The following is a 17,320-nucleotide window of genomic DNA, read 5'->3' as shown; positions in this document are numbered from 1 at the left end:
TGTGTATATATGTAAATATTGTTTATAGTGTAAATAAATAAGAATGCAATAAATATAATGCTGTATATTATAATTGAATGGACCACCAGTGGTATGTGGCCACACTGTAACACACAGTCATTAAATAAAGCAACATTTGTACAATTGTAGAAATTGAGAAATTATTCACTGGTTATCTAAAAATGACCTAAACACACAAACACTTCAGTAGGTAGTGGTAAAAAAAAAACAGATCTGCTCGGTCTCTAATGGTGCGCATTACATAAATATTTTTGTATATACGCTCAACAAGCATGTCCTCCTGCGCACATACAACAAAATCACAGCACTCGAAACCTGTTAGGAGGATCTGACCTTGCACTTGCCAGTAATACTTGTGCTGCCTCCTAAGCTGCAAAGAACCATCTGACATTTTGAGGTAGGGACAGTCAACATAACTCTGGATGTACATTTTAAATCCTTTTTCCCGCTTGCTGTTGGGAGCAGCACATGATTTTTTTTATAAGTCGGTCTACATCATTTACCGTCAGACGAGGTAAGTCCTGAAGACAACAACTATAAAAGAGAGCCATATCTGTCTGTGTATAAACAGGAAGTTGAACCGGAAGTTGATAGCCTAGTACACGCGAACCCGGAACTGCGATGTGCATGGAGCCTATTAGTCGTCATCACTCAAGAGACCTGTAGCAGTGGAGTCCAACTCCAAGCAGGAATGGAGCTGGATTCAGCCGGTTTTGGTGACATCAGTATAGGAGTCCCAAGGTTGAGACAGGGAAACAAATAAAATAATGTTAGCATAGATGCCTATCAATTTATTGCAAAGTTATGGATCATGATAAATGTTTCTGGTTTCTGCAGACCTATCTAAAACAGCCTAATTGTGTGTTGAAGGATAAATTAGGTGTATGCCTGGCTAAATAGATGAGTCTTTAGTCTAGAATTAAACTGAGGTAGTGTGTCTGCATCTCGAACAGTGTTATAGAGACTATTCCATAGTTTAGGAGCCAAATATGAAAAGGATCTTCCCTCCTTTTGTGGATTTTGATATTCTAGGAATTATTAACATGCAAGAATTTTGTGGTCATAATGAACATGATGGAATATAGTATGGTAGGTCACTTAATACTGTGGATCTAGACCATTCAAAGCTTTGTATGTAGTTAACAGAATTTTTTAATTAATGCAAAATTTTACAGGTAGCCAATGTAACGATGATAAAATGGGGCTAATATGATCATATTTCTTGGTTCTCCTCAGCACTCTGTCTGCTGCATTCTGAACCAATTGAAGTTTATTTATTGAACTTTCTGGACATCCTCCCAGTAATGCATTACAATAATCTAGTCTTGAGGTCATGAACGCATTAATTCGTTTTTCGGCATCAGCAACAGAGATCATGTGCCTTAATTTAGCAATGTTTCTTAGGTGGAAGAATGCTGTTCTGCAAACGTTAGTAATTTGATTTTCAAAGGACAGATTGGTATCAAATATAACAGAAATTCTTCGCTGTTGAACACGATGTAACAATACATTCATTGAGTCAAATTATATTTTAGCGGCTTGTTTTTAGAGGTTTTTGTTGGAAATTGAGTAGACAAAAATGTCTGGCCATCCTGTCTTTTATTTCAATGATACAATGCTAATTTGGAGAATTGTGAAATCTCATCAGGTTTTGAAAAAATGTAATATGGGGTATCATCAGCATAACAGTGGAAACTTATTCTACTATTCCTGTTAATATCTCCCAGGGGAAGCATATACAAGGAGAAAAGCAGAAGCCCTAAAACTGATCCCTGTGGCACTCCATACTTTACTTTTGTTTGGTTTGACAATTCCTCATTTACGTAGACAAAGTGGTAGCAGTCTGCTAAATAGGACTGTGGCAGGGTGGAGGGCGGGGCCGGGTCGTGATCCTACACACCCGGTCCCATAATAGGCTAATTATGCCTCCGTGAGGTTTAAAGGCCGACTGCAGAGTATCGTGCGGGAGAGAGAGATCGTTAGCGGACATGTCCGTCATGTGTGTTTGTTGTCTTTTAAGTTTACCATTAAACTATTATGTATATCGTCAAGCCGGTTCTCGCCTCCTTGCCCATCCTTAACTTTGTTACACTGGTGCCAAAGCCCATGAAGGAGGAGGGATACGCCGTAGTAGAGTTCTCGCCACTACCGTCCACCCCAACGGAGCAGCCACGGCCATCTGCCAGGGGACAAGGAGCCCAGCGGCCTGGAAGAAGACGATGGCCGGCGACCGCGAGGGGAGAAGGGGCTCCTAGCCGACTGCCTGGAGCGATCATTGCCGCTGCCAGGGGCGCAGGAGTCGCCTACCAGCCGCTGAAACGCAGCTGGATTTAAGACCGCCGACCGCGAGCGGGGAGGGGCTCACTGGAGGCCGCCTGGAGCGAGAGAACCGCTGCCAGGGGCAGGGGAGACCCCTTCTGTTCCCCGAGAACACGGCGAGGTGTTCCGTCCGCCAGGGGCTGGAGTACTGCCTCAGATCTGCCTGGAGAGGCATGGCTGTTGTCCGATAGAGGGTGGAATAGTGGCCGAGGAACAAGCTGCGGCGTATCGGGGAACTGGCGAGTAAGAGTTTTTTCATCTCTATCTCTCTTCTCTCTCTCTCTCTCACTGTCGCTCTTCGTTGGCCTTTTCCCTCTTTAAAATTTTACAGTTGTTTGGGGGTACTGCACTGTTACAGGAAGTACCCCCCATTTTAATTATTTCTGTTTCCCTCACCTTGTCCCCTCCCTCGTCTAGGTAGATGGGGATGTTCTGCCGGCAGACAGCTCAGAAGGCGTGCCCTCCCCCAGAGAAAGAGGGGGGGGTGTACGACAGGCCGGGGGTCCCCAGCCTGAGAGAACGAGGGAGGAATGTGGCAGGGTGGAGGGCGGGGCCGGGTCGTGATCCTACACACCCGGTCACATATTAGGCTAATTATGCCTCCGTTAGGTTTAAAGGCCGACTGCAGAGTATCGTGCGGGAGAGAGAGATCGTTATCGGACATGTCCGTCATGTGTGTGTTTGTTGTCTTTTAAGTTTACCATTAAACTATTATTTATATCGTCAAGCCGGTCCTCGCCTCCTCCTTGCCTATCCTTATCTGTGTTACACTGGTGCCGAAACCCGGGAATTAAAAAGTTCCAAGCATGGAGAAAGGTTGCCCCATAGAGTCTTCCCAGCTGGCAGAGGTCCTCCAGTCCCTCGCGACGCTCCACTGAAACCACCAGCAGTCCCTGCTTGAGCTCCGGCAGGACCAAGATCGCCGGTTTTTTAAATCATGCGGGCTCAGGCAGAGGACCGACACGCCATCCGGAGCCTCCTCAGCCAGGAGACCGCGTCGGCCACAACCGCGACCCCGGACACCCGCGCTACGCTGCCCCCGCCCACGTTACAGAAGATGGGGGCAGCAGATGATCCGGAGGCCTTCCTCGATTTGTTAATTAGGCACGCCATCCGGAGCCTCCTCAGCCAGGAGACCGCGTCGGCCACAACCGCGACCCCGGACACCCGCGCTATGCTGCCCCCGCCCATGTTACAGAAGATGGGGGCAACAGATGATCCGGAGGCCTTCCTCGATTTGACATATTAGGCTAATTATGCATAATTAGCCTAATATGGGACCGGGTGTGTAGGATCACGACCCGGCCCCGCCCTCCACCATGCCACAAGGACCTAAACCATGCTAATGCTAGTCAACAGATGCCAACATAATTCAAGAGAATGTTGTAATCTATCATGTCAAATGCAGCACTAAGATCTAAAAGCACTAGAAGTGAAATGCAGCTGCAATCAGATGATAAGTCATTTGTAATTTTGATAATTGCAGTTTCTTAACTGTTATGGGGCCTAAATCCTGACTGAAATTGTTCATATTTACTATTTCTCTGTAGAAATGATCATAGTTGGGATGGTACTACCTTATCTAGAATTTTTTACATAAACGGGAGTTTGAAATCTGTCTATAATTAGCCAGTTCTCCAGGATCAAGTTGTGGCTTCTCAATAAGCGGTTTGATACCTGCCATTTTAAAGCTTCTTAGGAAATGTCCTAAGGATACAGAGGAGTTAATAATATTAAGAAGAGGTTCTGAAATTACAGAAAATACCTCTTTAAGATCGTAGTTGGTATTGGATCTAACAAACATGTTGTGGCTTTTGATGTTTCAATACTTTTTGTTAGCTTTTCCTGAACTATGACAGCAAAGGATTGAAGTTGCACGTGAGGAAAATTACAAGGCACTGTTTTCTGAGGTGCTATGACAGTTGATTCCAATTCCAATTTTATTTTGGATTGTTTCAATTTTATCAGTAAAGAAACTCATGAAGTCATTACTCTTGTGCTGTGATGTAATATCTGGTTCTGTTGAGGCTTTACTCCTAACCAAATTAGCCACAGTACTGAATAAACACCTTGGATTGTTGTTGTTATTTTCTATGAGTTTTCTAAAATATGTTGACCTGGCAGCTTTTAGTGTCTGTCTGTAGCTACAGACACTAACCTTCCATGCACCACGAAATACTTCTAATTTAGTATTTTTCCACATGCGCTCCATTTTCTGAGCTGCTCTCTTGAGAGCAGGAGTGTGATCATTGTACCATGGTGCAGAGCTTATTTCTTTAATTTTCTTGAATCGAAGGAGGGCGACACTATCAAGAGTGCTAGAGATGACTGTATATATTCTGTTATTTCATCAAGTTCTTCTGGGCTTTGGGGTTTATTGAGTGTTTGAGATGGATCTGGAAGATTATTAATGAAGCTATCTTTAGTGGTCGAAAGAATAGTTCTACCTAAACTATAGCGTGGTGTAGATTGAGTAACATTAGCTGATCACAGCATACAAGAGACGAGGTAATGATCCGAGATGTCATCGCTCTGCTGCAGAATTTCTATAGTATCAATATCAACTCCTTATGACAGAATTAAATCTAGCATATGATTATTGCAATGAGTTGGTCCAGTTACATTTTGTGTGACTCCAAGAGAGTTGAGAATATTGATAAATGCTAATCCCAATCAGGCATTTTCATTATCTATGTGTTATGTTCCCTGTTGTCTTTTGTTTTTGTACTGTCATCGTGAAGTTTAGTTTAATTCCTGTTTTGGTTTTGTAGTCTTTTTGTAGTTTCTTTTATTCTGTCATGTTCTCTGTTGTCTTGTGTTCTATGTTTCTCTATTCACATTCTTGTCATGTTTCCTTGTCTGCTCCGTGTTTTCCTTTTCACCCGTCACCGTTCACGCTCCATGTCACGTTTTCTTTGTTGTCCGCCCCGTGTTTCACTGTCCTGGTCTAAAACTACATTTCCCACAATTCCCGGCCTCCCTCACTGCCTGCACTCATCATTGTTTCCACCTGTGTCTCGTTCTGTCTCCACTTTGTCTGTGTATTTAAACCCTGTTTCTTGGTTTAGTCTCTGTCAATTGTCGTTCGTTTCTTGTATGTTGCCAAGCCTGGTCCGTGTTCCCTACCCGAGTTCTTAGTTTTCTTTGTGTTTTGTTTCATTGTGTTTAATCTGTTTCACTGTGTTTTAAGTTTCCAGTTTTCCCATCGTGGACTTTCCTTTGTGTTTACCTTTTATTTCTTATGTGTTAAAGTCAATAAAAACCGCGTTTGGATCCGCACCTCTTGTCCGTCTTGTCCTGCTTCCGCACCCCTCATAACAGAACAATCGACCCAAAATGGATCCAGCGGTCCAACAGGCCAATTACCGGCTGCTGTGCTTGAAACAAGGGGACCGACCGACGGTGTGCCACATTGGGGACTTTCTCAGGCTGGCTAGTGTCTCTGACTTCACGGAATCTGCCCTGGTGGTCTACTTCAGGGGTAACCTGAACGCCTCGTTGAGGGAACGGTTGCCACCGGCCATGCACGAATGGTCTCTCTGCAGCTTCGTGGAGATGACTTTGCGGGTCTGCGGCTCACCGTTAACCGTGGGTGTTGCTGAGAAGGACTCTACCTCGCCATCCACAGTGGAGTCCCTTCGACCACCTCCGGCGGCCCCAGTGACACCGGCCCCACCTGTCAGCGAACCGACCCTCAAGCCAGTCATCTTCCACGAGCCAGCGCGGCCCACTTTGTCAGCCCGGAGGAGGGAGAGAAGACGGGCTTCCGCCTTCCGGCCCACGCCTGCCCCGGTCTGCGAGCCAGAGCCCACGCCTGCCCCGGTCTGCGAGCCAGAGCCCACGCCTGCCCCGGTCTGCGAGCCTGTGTCCACGCCTGCCCCGGTGAGCGAGCCTGTGCCCACGCCTGCCCCGGTGAGCGAGCCTGTGCCCACGCCTGTCACGGTGAGCGAGCCTGTGCCCACGTCAGCCACGGTCAGCGAGCCTGAGCCCTTGCCAGCCACGGCCAGCGAGCCTGAAGCCACGCCGACCAGGAACAGTGTACCCACGCAGACCACGGTTAACCAGCCAGAACCTGTCGCCTCAGAGGTCAATGAGCCAGCACCTGTAGCCTCGACCGTCCCAGAGCCAGCGCCTGTAGCCTCCGATGTCAGCGAGCCAGAGCCTGTAGCCTCCGATGTCAGCGAGCCAGCGCCAGTGGCCATGACCGTCCAAGAGCCAGTGCCAGTGGCCATGACCTTCCAAGAGCCAGTACCACCCGAGCTTTCCAGAGCTCCGCCTTCTGAGCTTTCCAGAGCTCCGCCTCCCAGGGCTCCACCTCCCGAGCTTTCCAGAGCTCCGCCTCCCGAGCTTTCCAGAGCTCCGCCTCCCGAGCTTTCCAGAGCTCCACCTCTCAAGCCTCCCGAGCCTCCCAGGGATCCGCCGCTCAAGCCTCCCAGGGCTCTGCCCCTCAAGCCTCTCGAGCCTCCCAGGGCTCCGCCCCTCAAGCCTCTCGAGCCTCCCAGGGCTCCGCCCCTCAAGCCTCTTGAGCCTCCCAGGGCTCCGCCCCTCAAGCCTCTCGAGCCTCCCAGGGCTCCGCCTCTCAGGCCTCTCGAGACTTCCAGGGCTCCGCCCCTCAAGCCTTTCGAGCCTACTAGGGCTCCGCCCCCCAAGTCTCCAGAGCTTCCTACGGCTCTTCTTCCAGAGATTCCCGAGCCTCCAAAAGCTCTGCCCCCAGAGACTCCAGAACCTACCAAGCCTTCGCCTCTGAAACCTCCGACGGCGCCGCATCCCTCGGCTCCGCTTCTCGAGTCTCTCGAGCCTTCCAGGGCTCCGCCTCTCGAGCCTTCCACGGCTCCGCCTCCAGAGCCTCCTACGGCTCCACCTCCAGAGCCTCTTGAGCCTCCTACAGCTACGCCTCCTGAACCACCCGAACTTCCGACGGCTCCGCCTCCAGAGCCTCCCATGGCTCTGCCCCCAGAGACTCCCACGGCTCCTCCTCCATAGCCTCCCATGGCTCCGCCTCCTGGGCCTCCTGAGCCATCCTCGGCCCTGCCTTCCTCAACCCCGTCTCCTAGGTCTTCCAGGGCTCTGCCTCCAGAATCTCCCGAGCCTTCCACGGCTCCGCCCTCAGAGCCTCCCGAGCCTCCCTCGGCTCCGCCTCAGAGGTCCTCCTTTGCTCTGCCTCACGCAGCTCCGCCGGCCTCCCCAGTGGCCACTCCTCCTCACAGGGCCCCTGAACTGGCCCCTGCCCCACGGCCATCTCCTAGGCCACTTAAACCGGCCTCAGTCCTGTGGCCACCTCCAAGGTCCCCTGAACAGGCCCTTGCCCCACGGCCATCTCCTAGGCCACCCAAACCGGCCTCTGTCCTGGGGCCACCTCCCAGGTCCCCTGAACCAGCCCTTGGCCCATGGCCATCTCCCAGGCTACCAAAGCCGGCCTCTGTCCTGTGGCCTCCTCCCAGACCACCGAAACCTGTCCCTGCCCGGTCGATCCCTCCTTGGCCCCCTAAACCTGTCCCTTTGTGCCCCCAGGGGCTGCCTAATTGGCCCCGTGAACTGTCTCATTTCCCTTTGTGCCCCCGTGGACTGTCTCATTTCCCTTTGTGCCCCCGTGGACTGTCTCATTTCCCCGTGTGCCCCCACGGACTGCCTAATTGCCCCTTGTGCCCCCATGGACTGCCTAATTGCCCCTTGTGCCCCCGTCTGGAATCCGGTCCTTTTGAGGGGGGGTTATGTTATGTTCCCTGTTGTCTTTTGTTTTTGTACTGTCATCGTGAAGTTTAGTTTAATTCCTGTTTTGGTTTTGTAGTCTTTTTGTAGTTTCTTTTATTCTGTCATGTTCACTGTTGTCTTGTGTTCTATGTTTCTCTATTCACATTCTTGTCATGTTTCCTTGTCTGCTCCGTGTTTTCCTTTTCACCCGTCACCGTTCACGCTCCATGTCACGTTTTCTTTGTTGTCCGCCCCGTGTTTCACTGTCCTGGTCTAAAACTACATTTCCCACAATTCCCGGCCTCCCTCACTGCCTGCACTCATCATTGTTTCCACCTGTGTCTCGTTCTGTCTCCACTTTGTCTGTGTATTTAAACCCTGTTTCTTGGTTTAGTTTCTGTCGATTGTCGTTCGTTTCTTGTATGTTGCCAAGCCTGGTCCGTGTTCCCTACCCGAGTTCTTAGTTTTCTTTGTGTTTTGTTTCATCGTGTTTAATCTGTTTCACTGTGTTTTAAGTTTCCAGTTTTCCCATCGTGGACTTTCCTTTGTGTTTACCTTTTATTTCTTATGTGTTAAAGTCAATAAAAACCGCGTTTGGATCCGCACCTCTTGTCCGTCTTGTCCTGCTTCCGCACCCCTCATAACACTATGTGAATGTTGAAGTTACCAACAATTAAGGCTCTATCTACAGCAACTACAATATCTGATATAAAATGATCCAATTCACCAAGGAAATCAGAATAAGGCCCAGGTGATCTATATACTGTAGCAAGTGCAAAAGACGTTTTTTTTTTATTTATATCTGATTGTCACATTAAGCATTATTAGTTCAAAAGACTTAAACTTCTATCATATTATAATTTAAAATAGAGATGTCTTGCACTTTGTATGTATGTCTTGTTGCTGTCATGACTGCTATATTGCTTGAAATTGCACACAAGACTTTCACCTACTGTTGCACTTGTGTACATGGTAGTATGACAATAAAATTATTTGAAAAAAAAAAACAGTGGGTGAAAGGCTATGTGTTGCCACACAGTCATATGTGTACAGGGAATACAGGAGGTTTTTTTTATACCCCAATTTTATGCATCAGATCACAACCTAATAAGCAGAATGGACATTCTGGTCAAATTAATATCTTGTCTAGATGCTGCCATTTTCTGCAGGAATGTGAGGAGGTCTTTAAAAAATATTTTTAATATTATATAATATTTTTTTTACAAAGTGTCCTTGTCTCCCCATGTCCAGTCTATATTGGTTCCTTTAAAGTCTTTACCTGACCTGGTTCTTCCTTCCTCTATTTGTGGCTGATCAAATTTTGTATTCAACAAAGGCACTTTATCAATTCATATCAGTTCAGTTATTTCTGGAGGTAAGGTTTTGGACCGTATGAATCTATAATCGCGTCCAGTCAACTGACTAAGTCGTCGGTTTTTGTAAAACATTCACGTATTGTAGAGGATACTTAACTGGGTCGGGTAATTCTTTGCATATTGCTAGTGCCTCTGTCATAGTGGAATTATTTTATATCTGTCTGGGCACTGGATAAAAGGAAATGCAGCTACGGCGTTTTCCTTTTTTCCTGCTGCTTCTAATGTATCGTTTGTGGTTGCGATGTTACAGGGGGGTGGTGTATAGTGTTGTTGCACTAAGAGCGCTCGCGGTGAATTCGTATGACGGTGGCGGCGGTGTGCTTTTGCTATTAGGGCTGTACACAACGGCGGCCTGTTTGTGGAACTTGCCCTTGGTCCAAGATTGGTTTAATTTAATTTAATCATCATGTGATTCTTTTATATATTTGTTATCCTAAACATAATTTCAATATGAATTTTATGATCGTAATCACAATGTTGTGGTCATGTACAGTACTATTATGCCTATTTTATAATAGTGTTAATTCAAAAGTATTTAAACTTGTGTAATTTTATGGCTGAGTCACAATCAGTGGTATTTTTCCCCTCTGAAATTGTAATGGATCAGCAGGTGTTTATTTCTTTCAGACCGTCTATCCTTTTATCATGTTCTTCATTGCGTATTGGCATTGTGTTGAAAACCAGGAGCCCTCTGATCAACCAATCCGATAGTAGTTTTTGATTCTATTTATCTAATGGAAATGTTATTACTTGAGTGCCAAGTTGCACTTGCATTTTATCAATTTGAACTATCGAGGTGTGACTGTAACCATGCACATATCCCATGTATGTATCAGAACTTAAATATATATTGTAATCTAAAAATGTCATTACTTAATCAGATTTGCAAACGCGGATGCAGACTATAATCTTAATTCCCTAGGACTTTATCCCGGCCTCTTCCCACCTTAGTGAGGATATGTTAAACTGCAACAGTAAATCTGAGGTATTCTACCTCCTTTCTGTATCTCCCAGAGTTTGAGCTCCCTTTCCAGGGGCACATTGATGCAGAGAAACACTTTCTAAAATTTTGAATCATGTATAGTGAACTGCAACACCACAGTATTACCGTGTTAGTAAAATAAGGTATTACCTTCCTGTATTCCTAATAGGGCAAAACGTCTCTTGAAAAAGAGGTACCCTAACACAGCGCAAAAATGGAATATATGTTTTATTCGATTTCTCTGCAGACAGGAATATTGTCAAATAAATAGATTGACCTTACCTGTCTGGAGAAATCCCGGACGAGCCCCCAAAAGTGTAAAAAAAACAAAACATGTAGTTTACTTGGTAAGGATTTTTTTTTGGTCCCTCTATCAATAGTTTGTCTCAGTCTGAGTGTATCAGTTCCTTCTCTTGTCGTTTATTGTTCAAGAACATCTTTGTATTTCATTCAGTAAAGCAGTATAAACCAATAGAATTTATCAGAATAGTTTCTTCACCGTATATGGGTTGACCTAGTTTAACATAGTGGACTACACAATAGCAGAATAGTTTCTTCCACAAAAGAGAAACCAGTAAGAAAGAGAAAAGAAAGAAAGAAACATCTTGTTCAGCAGTTAGTCTTATGCAAAAGTACAATGTCTCATGTAATATAATATCTCACATATGTTAATTGATATACCATGTAATTTATCCAATTAAATTGTGTAGTTTTATAGATATTTGACAGCCCTAGTAAATATATACAGTATATTACACAGCAAAAAAGATCTTGACCTTTGTTGTATTCTGCCATAAATTGCATTAGGGCTCAATGTGATTTCTTTTTTACATTTGTCCCTCTTCAACTGATTTGTCAATTTACTTTTGTTCATTGTAGAGCTGATGGAAGTGAAAGAGGAAAGTCAAGAACCGATTGAAGTGGAGGAGAAACCTCGTGATTTCAAAATTGGAGAAAAATCTTTGAGTGACTCAAAGCCTAAAATAAAAGCAGCCAATGAATATTTAACCTGCTCTCAGTGTGGAAAGAGTTTAACATGTAATAAAGATCTTAATATACACATGAGAATTCATACTGGAGAAAAACCTTACAAGCGCTCACACTGTGGACAGAGTTTCAGTCAGTCACGACACCTGATAATACATGAGAGAATTCATACTGGAGAAAAACCTTACAAGTGCTCACACTGTGGAAAGAGTTTCAATCAGTTAGTCAACCTGAAATCACATGAGAGAATTCATACTGGAGAAAAACCTTTCAAGTGCTCACACTGTGGAAAGAGTTTCACTCATTCATTCAACCTGAAAAAACATGAGAGAATTCACACTGGAGAAAAACCTTTCAAGTGCTCACACTGTGGAAAGAGTTTCACTCAGTCATTCAACCTGAAAACACATGAGAGAATTCATACTGGAGAAAAACCTTACAAGTGCTCACACTGTGGAAAGAGTTTCACTCAGTCACAAGACCTGAAAAAACACGAGCGAATTCATACTGGAGAAAAACCTTACAAGTGCTCACACTGTGAAACGAGTTTCACTCAGTCACAAGACCTAAAAACACATGAGAGAATTCATACTGGAGAAAAACCTTACAAGTGCTCACACTGTGAAAAGAGTTTCACTCATTTAACTTCCCTGAAAACACATGAGAGAATTCATACTGGAGAAAAACCTTACAAGTGCTGACACTGTGGAAAGAGTTTCAGTCAGTCAGTTAACCTGAAATCACATGAGATAATTCATACTGGAGAAAAACCTTACAAGTGCTCACACTGTGAAAAGAGTTTCACTGAGTCTCGAAGCCTGAAAACACATGAGAGAATTCATACTGGAGAGAAACCTTACAAGAGCTCACACTGAAAAGAGTTTCACTCAGTTAAAATACCTAAAAAGTCATAAGAGAATTCATGCAGGATAGTCTTGTCTAATTATTGTGATGATGACTCTCCACCAGAAGATGGCAGCACCTGCAATCATTAGACTACATGCCCGTATTGGTGGTGTGATGTTGTACAACTTGCATCTTGAGAACATTTTATGTATGTACTGTATTGTTGTTCTTGTGTTCCAGATGATCAGTTGCTGATGTGAGCAGAACCCAACTAAATGTGAATCTTTGCAAAAGCAATGTGCTGAAGTTGTTGTTTGTTTCCATTTGTGACATAAAGTTGATTACATCAAAAAACAACACACAACCCCCCTACAATGTTAAAAGTCCACCCACTCCTCGTTCTTATATTTCTATAAATCAAAATGTGTGTCAAAATGACCGTTTTTCATTTCTGCTCTAAAGTGACATCACATAGATCCACCCATGAGTGATCTACACACAGTCTGCCATTTTTTTTTCCTCGCTTGAGCAGATACAGTGAGAAGAATAATGTCTCGGCTTCGTAAGCATCATAAGTGTTCTGTTGTTGCTGTAAAGATGAACATAAGAGTCTTCATGTACTCCCGGCATCAGAGCCACTGAAGAAGCGGTGGACAAGTTTTGTTTTTGAAGCAAATGTGCCACAAAACATACAAAAATGTGTGTATGTTTGTGCAAATCATTTGTGAATGAGTGTCAATATAAAGCAGGATTTTCAAAAATGTGATTCTCAAGCATGATCAGAAACAACTGTTCGTGTTCCAGCTTTATATCCTGAAGATGTATCGCACGTTATATTTTGTGAATGTTTGCAAATTTCCTTTCTGAATGTGCTTGTCAGCTGATTCCACGGCTAATGCAGCAAAAGTTAGCATTGTCTCTGATTATATTCACCAGAGCTATGACGGGGGCGGAGAGTAGCAGCTCATTTGCATTTAAAGAGACACACATGAAAACAGCGTGTTTTTGATTCCACCCAAAAAGAGGCATATACAACATGGTATAATAAATGATCCGTGGGGTATTTTGAGCTGAAACTTCAGACATGTTCTGGGGACACCTGAGACTTGTATGACATCTTGTAAAAAGGGGCATAATTGGTCTCCTGTAAATCATTGTTTTACAGTCGTGTGAGTGTTTATGGAGTTACGTCGTCATTGCAACAAAGTTGTAAAATTGGACAGAACTGTACACAGAAAAGGTTAGACAGCAATTGTATCACAGATATTGTTTACCTCTTGTTGCTGCACTTATGAAACATTGAGTATTTTAAAGTTTTTTGGGGGGGATTTTTGATAGAAAAGGAGGGATGAGTCAAAATCTATTTTGTGATAAATGTGATCAAATGAGCATAAAGAAATAGTTCACCCCAAAATAAAAACTCACCTTTAAGCCATCCCAGATGATTGTCTTTCCTTTTCAGCAGAACCGAAATTACGATTTTTATCATCTCTGCATGTCCATTCAATGCAAGTGAATGGGTGCCAGCTGTTTGTCGGTTCAAAAGTAATATTTAAGCAGCATAAATGTAGTCCACACGACTACAGTCGATCAATTAATGTCTTCTGAAGAAAATTGGAATGTTATTTTAAGAAACAAGTCGATAATACAAAAGTTTTTAACTTTAAATTTTTACTTCCGGCCCGCACTGGGATTCTGTTTGAAATGACCTGACTCTCGTGTGACATTTGTTCCTCTTGTAAACAAAGTTCATGCTTTATTTTAAGTTAATTTTTCTTTTATTTTTTACACAAATCTATCGATTTACTTCAGAAGAATTGATTGATGACTCTACTGGAGTCGTGTGGATTACTTTTATCCTGCCTAAATATGACTTTTGGATTCATTTGCATTGAATGGACATACAGAGCTGAAATGTGCTTATAAAAATCTTCATTTCTGAAGAAGGAAAGATGTACGGATGGGCGATATCTTATCGTTTGCGATATATCGTTGAAAATTCTCCTCACGATAAAAATGTGTCTCTGAAGGACGGCAGAGCACGGATCCGACACGCAGCGGAGCCGTTCCGCAGTTGGTGGAAATCCGGGGTAAGAGTGTGTTTCACTCTAAACTTCTTTACTTTATCAGGATTTATTTGCAGTTGTATTCTGTTGTAATTTTGAAACACAACTGAAGACATGGTTGGTGATTGTTACTTTTGCTGTTTGCTTTGCACTATTTTTCCACCATGAGAGTATAAATAAAGAATCTGTGTTTACATTTTAAACTTGTAATTGATTTTAATTATTATTATTGTGTAATTGTTGTCGTGTGATGTTTTTCAGCACAGTCACTGGAACACAACTTAAACATAATCTGATATTTTACAGAAGAAAATAATTTATCGTCATTTGTATCGTTATCCCAATAAATCCCTGAAATTATCGTGATAAATTTTTTTGGCCATATCGCCCATCCCTAGAAAGATGTACACATCTAGAATGGCTTAAATGTGAGTCAATCATGAGAGTTTTTTTTACTATTCCTTTAACTTGTGTTGAACCTGTAATTGTATTATTTTAAATCCAGGATGCAGACTAATAAAATACAAAACTAATAAACAGTGCTTTGTAAAAAGTTTTCAAAGTAGTTTTTGTCAGATTCAAAATGTAGAATATATTAAATTTAGACCCCCCACCCCCACCTGATACACAGTATTGTATCTCATGACAAATAATACAAAAGTCCAATACTATTTTTTTAAATTCTATTTTGAAAGGGGCTGTATGGGAGAGTGGCTAGGAGAAAGGCTTGGCTGGAAAAAACCCATGCTTGCCCATAATGACTTCGTAATAATTAACTTGGAAGATACAAGATGTAGCAGAAGGTCGTGTGGTCTGATGAGAATAAAGTGGAATTGTCTGGCTCAAACACTAAACCATATGTGTGGCGCAAAGCCGACTTAACACATCAGCCACACAACACCATCCCCACAGTGGAACATGCTGGTGGCAGCATCATGTTTAGGGTGGAGCTTTTCATCAGCATGAACTGGCAGGCTTGTGAAGATTGACTGGTTGATGAATGCTGCAAAATACACTGATATTTTTGGATAAGAACCTACTTTCCTCTGCCAGAAAGTGTAAAACTGGGAAGAGGTTTGTGTTTCAGCAGGACAATGACCCAGAGCACAAAGACAGCAACACTGGAGTGGCTTAAAAAGAAGAAAATTGATATCCTTGAGTGGCCCAGTCAAGGTCCTGAACTCTAATTGGTGTAGAGACCTCAAAATTGCTTTCTATCACCGAGCCCCAACTAGAGATTAAGTAGAGATTGAGTGATTTTGAGGAATGGGCTGATATTGCTCCATGACGATGTGCAAAATTGATAGAGAATCATCCAAAAAGACTGGTGGCTGTAATAGGTGCAAAAGGAGGCTTAACCAAGTATTTAATAAAGAGGATGAATGATGGTTATGGGCATTTTTTAAACTGTCATGATATGCAGTACTGTGTACCAGCTAGGGATGCACCGATCCGATACCTGGATCGGATTGAAGACGTGCGATAGCTGTGAATCACAAAAGGCTGTGTTTAATAAGTTCATATATAAAATGCATGTGCAGCTCTAGTGCGTCAGTGAATGCCGCTGCTCTGTTGACACACACACCCGCTTTAATTTTAAAGTTAATAGGTGTCACAGAGAGACTCACGGAGGCAGAGATATGAACTCAGTAGCAGGGTTTATTGAACAGATGATTGAAACAATGTTTACAAAATGATGTAAACATTGTGAGTAAATCCAGTTGAACATAGTGGCAAAAAGCAGGTGAGTAATATCCAGACAGTGTATAGACACAATGAACAGATAACTCACAGCAGTAACCCTATTTTAACCATGATATCCGGAGTGAAACCACAGTAATACAGGGAAACTAAAACTGTAAAAAAATATAATTTTGTCATTATTATGGTTTTACTGCAATTACCACAGTTTAACTGTGACTACTGTTGTAGATTAACCATCGTATTTCTAGTAAAACTTTAGTAACCACAATACTATCCATGGTAGTTAATTAATCTATAGTAGAATCATGGTAACATATACATTATACTGTATCCAAACCATAGTTCCCCTTCTGTAGCTCTTTCCACGTTGTGTCGGAGAAGCGACACTAGAGGTCTCTTGAGCCACCGAATATACCTCTGATCTATGAAAAAAAGCCAATGAGAAGTTGGCAGTCAGTATTTGCATATCCTGCCCCCGGACATACGGGTACAAAGGAGAGGCAAATACTAGTTCATTCAGAAATTTTCTTCGGAGCCAATGGTCGTGTATGCAGTCTGCTGTGAGTTACACACACCAAGTTTTCTGTGTATTCCTCTTATGATCTGCATGCTGTTGGATTTGACGGCGATTAACAGCGGCTTTCTCCTATCCTGTGCACGGCTTTGCATTGTTGCCCCTGGGCGCTTTGACAGCGCAGATAAAACTCTCTTTTTCTTAAAATAGTGATTTTATTGAAAAGAGTAATTTCCTCTAAAAGAGCAAACACAGCGAGCGTTGAACGTCCTTTTCAGGACGCGTCTTTATAAAGATGCCGTTCCGCCACTGTGTAGTTCCTGGATGCGGTAGAGTGCTCTACGTTTCAGACGGCCACAGGCGTTGTTTCGTGTGTCTGGGTAGCGATCACACTGAGGCTGCGTTTGTGGATGGTTCATGTTCTCACTGCGAGAACATGACCATGACAACATTGCGGTTGCGACTTGTTTTCAACCGAGAACAAGCCACTCCAGCCGCCCCTCGCATTGCTCCTTTTCCCACGGGATTGAGGACGGTGCGAGTGGCGCTGGAGGCAATTTGGGGGCGGCAGCGGTTGTGGCTCCATCGGGTACCAGAGACCCACGGACCACCCGTTCCCCAGCACGCTCGTTGACTCCTGTCCGTACTCGAGGCAACAGCGGCTCGCCTCACAGCCAGCCTGCCTATCCTCTAGAACTCGAAGCGGATGAGCTCGCCGCTGCATTGGAGAGCGCGGCGTCTGACTCCCCTGGGCTGCCGCCTTCGGGCCAGCACCCCCAGGCTGAGGCTGACGCTCAGATGTCTGACATGCTTT

General features: G+C 44.0%; 1 protein-coding gene across 1 annotated transcript in view; it reads left to right on the top strand.

The window, feature by feature from the left end:
• LOC127618946 (uncharacterized) overlaps positions 1-17,320 on the top strand; it is a 647,429-nt gene that overhangs the window by 540,135 nt on the left and 89,974 nt on the right. Inside the window, 1 exon segment of the mRNA XM_052091648.1 lies at positions 11,383-12,239. Within this exon segment, the coding sequence (XP_051947608.1) occupies positions 11,383-12,239 (857 nt within the window).

The sequence above is a fragment of the Xyrauchen texanus genome, chromosome 25 (genome assembly GCF_025860055.1).
Source record: "Xyrauchen texanus isolate HMW12.3.18 chromosome 25, RBS_HiC_50CHRs, whole genome shotgun sequence".
NCBI lineage: Eukaryota > Metazoa > Chordata > Actinopteri > Cypriniformes > Catostomidae > Xyrauchen > Xyrauchen texanus.
The sequence above is the reverse complement of the archived record's forward strand: the minus strand, read 5'-3'. Positions and strand labels throughout refer to the sequence as shown.